The following is a 13014-nucleotide window of genomic DNA, read 5'->3' on the forward strand; positions in this document are numbered from 1 at the left end:
CCTCGTGACCAGTTCTGATAAACATGAAGCCACTCCCTATTTTTCTGCTGCTGGTGTCGCTTACCAGAGGCCAGATGACTTGCACTCCTGATCCTCAGCACCCATCATGCGCGTGTACTTTGGATGATGGAACGCGCATCGACCTGAGAAGTGTAGGAAATCAGGGAGGTTTACCTGCGTGAGTCATGTATAGCCTGGCGTAGCCGACTGTCATACTAACGTATAGCCTAAATCGACATAAATAGCTATAAAGAATAGGAGAAACTGAGCCGGCCAGGTACTCCCTTGACTCGTCGTGGACTCCATATCCGACTGCCATGATATAGCTATAAATAGGCATTCCAGTATCCGAGATTTTTTATAAAAATTTCTCCATTAAGGCCACTCCAAGTCATACCTTAGTTTCTGGTCACTCCCAAGCCTACAAATGGATGCGGGCGGGCGGATGATCAGGACTTCAGGACTATAGACTCTACTGTGACAATATACTGTATGGTATTATTATTTGCTCAATTTAGCAAATTCATGTTGATTTTGTTTTTAGTCAAACTTAACCAACAACATAAGTAGTTGTGCTTCGGCAAAAAATGCACTAGGAAAGTTGTTGATGGATCATGGCTAGCTATACACTGATGTATAGCATTTAAGCATATTTATTTATTTATATAGAATATACTATAGGAAATGTTTTGCTCATGTAGCTACTTATGCTTTCCAAGTGAAATAAATGTCGCATTAGCTATGTCAGGAAAGTATTACTATGACTTATAGCTAAGTTGTTCAAATGATCATGATCCAAAATGAAATTTAACTTCTATTTTCACATCAGAAATTCTTCATTCAAATGTGAAGTCTTAGCCCACTAGCTATGTGTTTCCAGCCTTCTATTCAGTAACCTTGATAAAAGTAACTGTCAAAGTTTTGAGTCATTGAGTGCTCCAGACTAGTGTTTTTTAGTGATCATCTGGGAATGTTTAAACTATATGGGTTTCTACTTGCCAATCTAATTTTAGTTATGGAAAAGTTTAAGTTTAAGCTCACCGAATGTTGCCGGCTTTCCATACCCCTGCAGTGTTCAGTGATAAGGAATTTGAAGTTACTAGACTAATCATTAGAGGACTACATTTGAATTATAAAGTTAAAGCTATGGCCCATCTGCATGGACTAGTAGTTAATGCTACTGAAATTACTTTGGTTACAGAAGCATTAGTAACAGTTATAATCTGAACAGCTATATAATCAAGGACAAAACTAGCTACAGTTAGAAACATTTTATTAGTGTGGCATATATACCTAAGTTAAGAGTAGTGTGACTGCTCTATTGGAATCCCTGACTGCTCTATTAGAGTATCTCGATCTTTTGCAGTAAAAAATAAGTGTCTTGCTGGGTCACATGCACTTAAGCACCTGTAATATTAATAATAGTCCTCATAAACTAGGGTTCCAGGTTTACCATGCGGGCGGGTGACCAGAAACTAAGGTTTGACTTGGTGTGGCCTAATCCGAACTCGCGTTTAACTTAGGATCGCTCTGTAATTTGAGCTCCAATGAGTTTCAAAATAGCTATTTTACACTTCCGGCCACAAGTGTGACACTCAAGGCAATGTGTAATACAATAGAAGTTTACCAACAGAGATTCGCAATTTTTTTGCTTCTAAATCAGCTGCCACACCAATTTGTTCACACTTCTGGTATGGCTCAGACTGAGACAGCATATTTCAGCACAAGTTGCTGCCAAACTTTCAGTTACAGTCACTGTAAAGTACTTTGTAGTGATAAATAAGTTAGTGTGCACATGCTGCCAGATTTGTAATGTCAAATTCTTTTCGGATAAGTGGTGTCTATTTATTTATTGATTGATTAACAAAACCCATTGAGAGTAAAAATGCTAATGTACAGAAACAAAAATTTATTAGTGTCTGCATTAAATGATTAGCTAACTCACTGAAATAGAACAGCTCGAAACAAAGAACTGCGTTTACTTTACATTTTGCAAAATTATCCATGAATGTGTAAATTTGCCACTTCCAAGCTACATTCAGTAGTTCACAGGAGTCACAAGGGGCAAGTCACTTAAAGCTTATTCAACCAGAGTATTTAGATGCATATAAATTCAGCTTTTTTCCAAATTTCATTCAGCTATGGAACAACTTACCTGATTACATAGTCTCAACACAATCACTTCAGTTTTATGAATTAAATCTATACTCATGTATATGAGGTTTACAATTATACACAATAATCGCAAGGGCAGTTCTAGGAATTTTGTGACAGATTTCCAAATTTTCTGTTGCATGCACACTGAAATCTAGGGGGGTCTGGGCCAGGGGGCACACTTTCCTAGTGTATTTTGAGATTGAATATGGCACCAAAAGAATCTTTAAGGCTACCATTTTAAACGTATGTTAGAAATTGATTAAGCTGTTTATGTGTTCTTACGCTGGCATAGTATCAGGAGCAGGTTAAAGAACTAAGAGGTGGAGCTATGTGAAGTTTGAAGCATACAACAGATATGAATGCCATTCTGGGGGTCTGGGGGGAATGCTTACCTACCCCCCCCCCCCCCCCCCCCTCCCAGGAAAATTTCAGGTCTTCAGTGTGAACTTTTGATACCTAATGAATAAATCCGATCAGTTTCTAGCACCTCAGAACCCCCCCTCCCCCCAAATCACCCATTGTTATAAAGTGTGTGGTCAGTCAGACCTACAGAGCTCATACCAAGTACTACTGGAACATTTTTTTGTGAAAATGTAATGAACAGGGTATTTCACCCCCAGCTATTAAAACACTATTGAAAAGTAATCTTTAGGGTTGTTAAAAATGGTATAAAAATCCTGTGAAATAATCTTTCATTGAATTTTCAAATTTCATGGTCATGATTTAAATTCACAAACACAAAAACGTAATTTCAGTCCTGCTTGCACGTTTTCCTTGTGCGGGTAATCAAAACTTACTATTCATTACCCTGTTCATTACATTTTCAACTCCAGTAGTGAAAAGACAGCATTAGCTAATCTCATTCAGTATTGCCTGCATACAGTATTTGACCTCCAAATTTGGCAACAATTTGACTAGTGATAGTTTTATACACTATAAGTGCTCACTGAACTGCTCAAGAATAGGTTAAAAGAATCTAGCAGAGAATCTAGATTAATACAAACATGTCTGGATATTAGAATCATAAATAATTTCCATAGGATCTGGAAATGTGTTGCAAGTGGTTGAGTTCCTGTATTGTTGAAACAGCTTTGCATAGATATCAAATTATAAAAGTTTAGATTGAAATAATCTAGCTAATAGTAATAGAACAGTCAACTACCCTAATAGAACAATCACATTTTGCATTATAAAAATAGTTTATACTTTATACCTGTACCAACACAGCAGGACCAGTCTAAAATTGCATCTCACAGTGTTTAAGACCTGAAAAATATCCAGCAGCTCCCAGACCACCAGAATGGCATCCATGTCTGTTGTATGCTTCAAACTTCACTCTACCTCATAGCTTTTTACCTGCTCGTGATACTATGCCAGCAGAAAGCAGGAATATATAAGCAGCCTATATCAATCAATTCCTATAAAACATATGTTTAAAATGTCAGCTTTCTAACTCTTTTGATGAAAATTGTTACCAGATTCAATCTCAGAATACACAATTCAACAAATTTGCTGAGGGAGTGTGCCCCCTCCCAGATTTAATTATGCATGCAACAGAAATTTGGAAACCTTTCGCCAATAATTCTGGAGCTACTTTGAGAAATCACAGTTGAATATATGCCCTGACTATCAATTAATTAAGTGGCCAATTCACTTCAGTTAGTTCCAGCTATGTTCCAACAATATACAGAAGAACAGTACGAGAAGTATATCTCTGCAATCAATCCAGGAAATTAAATGGAACACAAAGGAGGACAAAGGTAGGTCAATGATACGTGAAAAGGCATGTCTCCTGCCAAAGCATCATCAAACAGTGAAGAAGTCAAGCCTGTAGCCTTATCCATAGTTGAGTTATGCTTGATTTGGAGACATCAGTCAGTCAGCAGAAATTCAGTTGAATAAAAAGTTTTATAGATTTTAAAGAAAATTATTGGAAGGGTTTGGGGATTGACATTTATAGGCTTGGTTATGCCTAATCAATACTGTCAAGCTGTTATAAGTGTAGGGATGCTGCGATTATGCCAGCATGATTTCAGGCATAATAGGTATGTGTGAATCAGGAATCATGCTAGCATTTTGAGGAGGTTATAAAACTTTAACAGTAGGAAAATCTACAGATTGCACATTTCCGTTAATAAGATCGAGATACTCTAATAGAGCAGTCAGAAACAACTCTAATAGAACAGTCACTGAACAAAGCAGTCACATTAAAATGAAAAATGAAATATTCTAATACAACAACCAGCTAAAGAATTCAAGATTATTTGAAGCTTATAAACATCAATGAAAATGGTCTGACACAGCAGTAAACTGGCATTATTAGTGACATAATTTTGGAAATAATGGGCAATTCTCAAAAGCATAATAAGTGATTTTTTGAGCACTGCTCAAAAGCATAATGCTCAATTTTTGGAGCATAATAGCCTCATGCCTAGGCTGGATTTTGAATGATATTATTGGGTAAGAAAGCTCAAACCTCCATGATCCCTACTATACAATTCTACCGTACTCTATGATAAGTTTCATCATAGTGTGGGGGGATTGTAACAGTTCATTGTCATGTCACAATCTTGCAGAACAATTTAACATTTTATAATTCTTTTTCCCTCATCACCATCCAGCTGTTCTCATACCTCAGTTTTTTTGTCAAATTTCAAAATTAGGTATTTCAATGTATGCAAAAACCAAAAATTCAAAAGTACATATATCTCAATTTTACATAATTTGTAGGTGTGAATGTCAACAATAATCTCTTCAAGTTTTAAATGGATAGCATATGTAGGTCATAAGATATGACATTTTTTAAATCCCACGATTTGTGTGATTACCGAGAAGGGGCAACTTATGCCCCTCTCATTGACAATGTATGGAAAAATTGCAACTTCAAAATGTCATATCGCATGACTTATATATGCTATACTTTTAAAACTTGGAGAGGTGACTTAAAACATTGACACCTACAAATAATATAAAATTTAGATTGCTAGGGGCAACAGTTGATTTTTTCATTATTATGAAATTTGTCCATTGGTAGTGGTCTTGTGCCCAGCTGGGCCCATGGTGATAAATACTGATAATACTCAAGTTTCTTAGGCCTGGATGTACAACTAATTAGAATCACTATGTTGATGAAAAAATGTTATAAAGCTGTTTCATTAGAAGTTCTAACTCCTAGGTTTCTATTGATTGGTTACATAATCCCTCCTTTTTGCCATTCTGGTTGGATCACACTTCTGGGCCCAAGAAATCACCAGACAGTACTTGCATGTCTAGCTTGGGCCTGGTTTGGCACAAGACTTAATCGGTCAGGGTGGAGGCAGTTTTAAGTGGGGTTTTGTTACTGATTTGTCCAGATTTATGATTCTGCAAATAGGCCATGCAGAATATAAAGTCATGAGCAAAGTGTACATCAAGTGTCTTGTGCTGGGGCGTCACTGTATACCTGTGTCTCATCAACATTATTATGTATTACCTTTATTTGTAATGCAGTATGATACCATACCACACAACTGTAGGTTTACTGTTATTGACAGTAGTTATCAATACACATACAATCCTTGTTATTCTTTTACAAGTGGATCTTGTGAGAACGTTGCTGTGAGTTATATTTAATTTTGTACTTAGCACATGGTGCATAATATAAACTGCAGGTTTGCCAGACAGATAGTGGTGGAACGGGACGCTCAGTTGCAGTACAAGCAGGTGTCACTTACAGTTCAGATGGCACAAATGTAGTGATGAACTATGGTGGTGGATTAGGTGACAGGTATATTAGCTATCAAATGCATTGTGTCAAATATGTAGTTAGTGCTGACAACATAATATATAGGTCAGCAGTGGTCACATTAAAGTGTGGTACTGGAGGATCTACACTATCATATGATGGAGAACAGACACGTTTGGAATATGTTAGTTAGCAAATGAACATGTTAAACGGAATGCATATGATATAACCATATCCATGTCAAACAACAAAACTATGAAAAAGGATGCATGCACATGCAGTCTTCATTAAAAAGTTAAAGTTGCAAATCAAAGATGGCAGCCAAGAAATGGCTGCAAGAATTACTATTGATAAATTGGATAAAACTATCAACCTTAACAGTATTGCAGTCTGTCAGTACACATAGAATTCTTTAAACAATTAAAGTACATGCACCAACCAATTAAGTTTTAATTTTCAAATGAAGATGATCTAGTATAAACAGTTAGACCAGCAACCACAAGAGAATCAAAGCACTAATTGAACAAGTATAAAGATATATTGGTAGTTTAATGCTATTAACCATATCTAATCCAAAACAGCCAAGCTGTAAAAAAAGAGTGCGGCCCTGAGAAAGGCTATGGTGAAAAAAGATGTGAAATCCAAGGTGGCGGCCAAGAAATGGCTGTGATGGTAGGTTAATGGTAAAAATTTTAATAACGACAATTCAGGTGAATTTTGTGCCAAGACCAAGCGGCACCAAATTCACCTGAATTGTTGTTATTAAAATTTTTACCATTAACCTACCATCACAGCCATTTCTTGGCCGCCACCTTGGATTTCACATCTTTTTTCACCATAGCCTTTCTCAGGGCCGCACTCTTTTTTTACAGCTTGGCTGTTTTGGATTAGATTTTCCTTCTTTTTGTATTTGTATACCCCAAAGCTGGCCTATGGCCGGCTTTAGGGATTTTTAACCTGTCATTTTTTTTCTTTACTACAGGAAAAAGAAAAGATGAAGCAGGGTGATTTCTTTGTAGCTGACCTCTCTGCAAGGTGATCCTTCTAGCTGATCTCGACTTGTTTATAGCTGAACTCTCTACAGGGTGATTTGTTTGTAGCTGAACTCTCTACAAGGTAACTTCTTCTAGCTGATCTTTCTACAGGGTGATTTGTTTGCAGCTGAATTCTCTACAGGGCGATTTGTTTGCAGCTAAACTGCTGAACTCTCTATAATGTAACTTCTTCTAGCTGAACTCTCTATGGGTGGCTTGTTTCTAGCTGATCTCTCTACAGGGTGACTTGTTTCTAGCTGAACTCTCTACAGGGTGATTTGTTTCTAGCTGAACTCTCTACAAGGTAACTTCTTCTAGCTGATCTTTCTACAGGGTGATTTGTTTGTAGCCGAATTCTCTACAGGGCAATTTGTTTGCAGCTGAACTCTCTACATGGTAGTTTCTTTGTAGCTGAACTCTCTACAATGTGACTTCTTCTAGCTGAACTCTCTACAGGGTGACTTGTTTCTAGCTGATCTCTCTACAGTGTAACTTGTTTCTAGCTGAACTCTCTACAGGGTGATTTGTTTGTAGCTGAATTCTCTACAAGGTAACTTCTTCTAGCTGATCTTTCTACAGGGTGATTTGTTTGTAGCTGAATTCTCTACAGGGCAATTTGTTTGCAGCTGAACTCTCTACATGGTAGTTTCTTTGTAGCTGAACTCTCTACAATGTAACTTCTTCTAGCTGAACTCTCTACAGGGTGACTTGTTTGTAGCTGAACCCTCTACAGGGTGATTTGTTTGTAGCTGAATTCTCTACAAGGTAACTTCTTCTAGCTGATCTTTCTACAGGGTGATTTGTTTGTAGCTGAATTCTCTACAGGGCGATTTGTTTGCAGCTGAACTCTCTACATGGTAGTTTCTTTGTAGCTGAACTCTCTACAATGTAACTTCTTCTAGCTGAACTCTCTACAGGATGACTTGTTTCTAGCTGATCTCTCTACAGGGTGATCTGTTCGTACCTGAACTCTGTACAGAGTGGTTTGTTTGCAGCTGAACTCTCTTACATGGTGGTTTCTTTGTAGCTAAACTCTCTACAAAGTGACTTCTTCTAGCTGATCTATCTACAGGATGACTTGTTTCTAACTGAACTCTTTACAGTGTGATCTGTTCATAGTGGAACTTTCTACTGGGTGGTTTGTTTGCAGCTAAACTCTTTGCATGATTGTTTCTCTGTAACTGAACTCTCTACAAGGTAACTTCTTCTAGCTGATCTCTCTACAGGATGACTTGTTTCTAACTGAACTCTCTACAGTGTGATCTGTTCATAGAGAACTTTCTACTGGGTGATTTGTTTGCAGCTAAACTCTTTGCATGATTGTTTCTTTGTAACTGAACTCTCTACAATGTGACTTCGTCTAGCTGATCTCTCTACAGGATGACTCGTTTCTAACTGAACTCTCTACAGTGTGATCTGTTCATAGTGGAACTTTCTACTGGGTGATTTGTTTGCAAATAAACTCTTTGCATGATTGTTTCTTTGTAACTGAACTCTCTACAATGTGACTTCTTCTAGCTGATCTATCTACAGGATGACTTGTTTCTAACTGAACTCTCTATAGTGTGATCTGTTCATAGCGGAACTTTCTACTGGGTGATTTGTTTGCAGCTAAACTCTTTGCATGATTGTTTCTTTGTAACTGAACTCTCTACAAGGTAACTTCTTCTAGCTGATCTCTCTACAGGGCAATTTGTTTGTAGCTGAATTCTCTACAGGGTGATTTATTTGAGCTGAACTCTCTACATGATGGCCTCTTTGTAGCTGAACTCTCTATTAGGTACCTTCTTCTAGCTGATCTGACTACAGGGTGACTTGTTTGTAGCTGAATTCCCTACAGAATAACTTGCAATGTAATATAACTGATACATGCAGCTGAATGCTTTATTAGGGTGACTGTTCTATTAGAGTATCTCGATCTCGCATTTGCTGCACGTAGTTGCCTTTCGAATCATAACTCAGTGATTTGTAATCCGATTCTTCTGTACTACTGCAAGAACTTTCTATGATGATTATTCCAGCTACATACTGATTTTTAGTTCGTTGCTCTAAGCGGTTTGCCTGGTAGACACGAAAACTAATAGTTTTTTTATTCATAAAAATCGATCGCGTAATTTTGACACAGGTTGGGTTTTGTGTCATATCTCCATGGTCTTTATCTCGATTCCTTTCAAACCACAAAAAGGCACTCCTACGATGGTTGCCCCATCTACATATCAATATTCAACTGATTCCTCCAAGGGGTTTACCCTGTAGGCGTGACAGACCTTCGACCTTATTTTACGCAAATAATCGGTCATAACTCCGTGAATGTTCATCGGATTCCTACCAAAGTTGGTACGAAGATCCGCCTTAATGAGCCCTTTAAGTGTGCCAAATTTCAGCCCAATCCGAGCATGCATTCGTGTTTTATGGCGAATTTTGCGAAGTGTGCAAAATGAAGATGAAGAAGAAAAAAACGAAGAAATTAAAACGAAATTTTGTTCGCTCGTATCTCGGAAATGGCTGGAGCGATTTTCTTCAAATTTGGTATGTAGACTCCCCTAACTGGACGGCACGTCTCTAGCAAATTTGGTTCCAATCGGATAAGGGATCACAGAGCTACATAGGTGTGAAAATTGCGTTTTCTTTCTTCCTGTTAATATACTCACGGTGTGGCGCGCCGGATTCTTGGGCCGCACGAGACACTATCGTGTGTCTTGATCTACTACTGATAATTACAGCTACATATTTATGTGTTTCAGTGTTACTGTTGTCTAGGGTCCAGGAATTATGCCAGCATAATTTTGAGCATAATGATGGGGCAAAAGAATTGGGAATTATTTCAGCAATTTAAGATTCACAATACTCTAGTAGAGTCACTAGAGCAGTCAGTGAATAAATTTTCTCTGTTGCAACAGTAACAAAGCATCTTTCCAGCTAAAAGCTATAGCTTATTTGTCTAACAGAACAGCAGTTTAACTGCTCCAAAATCTTGTTGAACATTATAAATTGCAAAGGTTGAGTTTTTGAGAAAAATTTGGGAATAATGAACACATTTTTGGAATAAGAGCATAAATGATGACTGTTTTGGAGAAATTTTGAATAGAATAATGAAAAAAAATTGAGCATAACTCCCTGGTGCCTATTGTTGTCTTCCATTTGCAGAGTTTCACACTAACCAGCCCGTGTGCCTGTCCCAATCAGTGTGGTTCAGGAAATGGAGGAGGTGGCAGTAGCGGAGGTAGTGATCCAGGAGTTGTTGGAATTGTACTTCTTTCTTTGTAAGTGGTCATAATTGTCATGTACATTTTGTGTGTGTACCTAAAATTTTACTCTCAAACTAATGAAACGGTGTATGGCAATTGTATGAATAATACAAAAAAGCAAAAAATTTGTACGCAAAGTTATCAAAATATGGAACAAAGGATGTATTGAGACAGAGACAGGGCGCTATCCACTAAGCTACTACTACTGCCAGCCATCACCACCCTTAGTTTCTACCTTATAAATGCAAGCCAATTAAGAAGCCTATGTATAAGAGAAGAACTCTAACCCTTACCTAAATGAGATATTCCTGGTATATATAAGCATATAATGATTTGATGAACTGTCTGTATAAAGGTAATTAAGTTTATAGTCAGTCTAGGGTTGGCCCACCTTTGGCAGGGCAACATCTAAATTTACAACCATAGCTATAGAACTCATACCTATACTACTAATCATTTGTTAGTGCCATCTCCTAAGAAAAATAGTGGCTCCATAAAATTATGTATTAATGAAGGGACTACTTTTATAACATCTAAATGTGAGAGTGAGGATATGAAATGCTGCACGTATAAATGCTTTTTTTTTTTTTTTTTTTTGTAAAATCTATGTACAGTGTGCTATAACTACCTAAAAATTATATCTTTTTGCAGGTTGTTTGTTGGTTTTGTAGTCTACTTCATAGTTGGTATGATAATAATGAAAGTGAAATTTAAAAGAACTGGATGTGATATTATTCCAAATAAGCAATTTTGGGCTTCTCTGCCTTTCCTATTAAAGGTAAATGCTGATATCAAACTACAAATATGCATGTTGGCCTTTATACAGGATGGTGTCTTATTCACAGTCTCACCATGTATTACAGTGTACAAACAGAGTAAAGGTTATTCAAAAGTTTGATGATGTTTTATTGTGCTTTGTACTATTTGATAGTTGACTAAGATATAAGTACAATAAGTTTGCAAAATTCTCCTGTGGTGCAGAGTGGGGATTGGGGTAGGGGAATATGAAACCATCTACTTTAGTTTGTTAGGACTTTTCGGTTAATAAAAACTGGTGGCAGAATCAACTGCAGGATAAAATCTATCAGCACAGATTGAGGGTTGCTGATTATATTCAAATGGGTTGTTTTAGCATATTCAAATGATCAAAGTGATTGACCCAAGAATAACTACTGTGCTACATACATTCAAAGTTGCAGCTAATAAGTTGTTAGAAATGAAATTTTTGTGTTAATGGCTGCCTGTCTGGCCATTCTTTTAGAGAAGGGATTGTGCAATTATTAAGTAGTGGTGATAGTAAAGGTGCCGGGCCTTAAACACATTATTCTGTGAATGCTATCCTACTAGGGACCTGTGAGAAGGCTCGGTATGTTGTGAAACATTTTTAGTGTGCAAACATCCTGTGTACTTGTATATCAACTACTTTACCTTAGTACTCCATTGACAAGTATATTGCACTGACATGTTAATGACGATGTGATGGCAAGTTAAATTAAAAGGAAGATTGGTCAGCCGGTCAATTTGGGGGAGTTGATAGGATCAAAATATCAATTAGAGATTATAAGCACCCTCTCTGAAAACGAGGCACTTTAATATAAGCATCATCATTAGTTAGTTTTAGGTCTAATTTATGCAGCTATTGGTGCAGTCTCAGTCCTAGTTTTTTGTGGACTCAGAAACCTGAAAATAGGGTTCATGTTGCAATCTGAATTGATTGTTGATATCTTATACGTTTATTTGCCAACAGGGGTTTGGCATAATCATTCTCTGATAACTACTATACACAGTTACTAGCCATGTTGTGAACATTTCAATTTGATTTTAGCATAGTTTGTAGATGCATAGCTTGTTTTGTTTTTCCTTCTTTTCCTCACTTTTAAAACCACTGGGATAGCTTCTCTGCATGTTGCATAACCAGCATGTTCTTCTGTTTTTCTACACTCCAAAACAGTCTTATGGAATAAATAATCACTGTGAGATGTTTAAATACATTATTACAAAATCCCTCAGACATAGTTAGATCAAATGCAGATATGAAAATTATTACACTCAGGAAAATTACATGCCAAAGAAGAATCCATTGAGATAATTTAATTGCTAAAATCTCGGACAGGCGATGCTCGTACAATGTACAGCGACTACCGACATGTGTGGAGTTCAAAAGGAACAGACCCAGATCCAGTTATTGCTCACTATCGCTATCCCACTAGTGATCTGCAAGAAGGCCTGTCAATTAAGGAGTCAGAAACATTTCACTTAAAACTCTACTGGAAAGCAAAAAAATATCATTAAAAAGGCACAGCCTGTGAATCCTGTTCACATACATATATATACAAATCAGTCATTATAAAAATAATGATAATCAATCCAATGTTCATCTAAAATGATAATAATGAATTGCCGGGCGGTAGAATGAAAATATATAACACACATGTATAGTACAGAACAATTGGAGTATGAGCAAAAAAATACTCAAGTAAAACCAATATTTGTTGTTCTTAAGATAGAAATTTTCCCTAGTATAACAGTTCAGTTGCTGCAAACAATTATAGAATAAGATGGCAGCTTCTTCAAATGTGGCCTGAATATACTTCACCAGTTTCTGGAAACCTCAGAAACCCCCCTAGATCTATCCATGGATATTATCCGTTTTGTATTTGGCCACTCTGGTGTAGCATCCTGCAGTCAACCCAAAAGAATTTGCAAAGGTATCAAAGGTTCTAATCGAAATACTCTAATAGAGCAGTCAACTACCCTAATAGAACAGTCAAATTTGTATAAGTTTTAAAAGTCTACCAACACAGTGTACCTCAGAATGTTTAAGACCTGAAATTTTTTCCTAGGGCATGCC

General features: G+C 37.0%; 1 protein-coding gene across 1 annotated transcript; it reads left to right on the forward strand.

Moving 5' to 3' along the window:
- The first annotated feature begins 4 nt into the window (after positions 1-4).
- Positions 5-11132, forward strand: LOC136260073 (uncharacterized). Its single transcript, XM_066053688.1, has 7 exons — positions 5-178; positions 5673-5754; positions 5808-5923; positions 5987-6065; positions 10063-10178; positions 10815-10941; positions 10990-11132. The coding sequence occupies exons 1-7, from the start codon at positions 24-26 to the stop codon at positions 11059-11061; spliced, it is 747 nt and encodes a 248-aa protein (XP_065909760.1). The 5' UTR covers positions 5-23; the 3' UTR covers positions 11062-11132.
- The last annotated feature ends 1882 nt before the right edge of the window (positions 11133-13014 follow it).

Source organism: Dysidea avara, chromosome 7, assembly GCF_963678975.1.
Source record: "Dysidea avara chromosome 7, odDysAvar1.4, whole genome shotgun sequence".
Classification (NCBI taxonomy): domain Eukaryota; kingdom Metazoa; phylum Porifera; class Demospongiae; order Dictyoceratida; family Dysideidae; genus Dysidea; species Dysidea avara.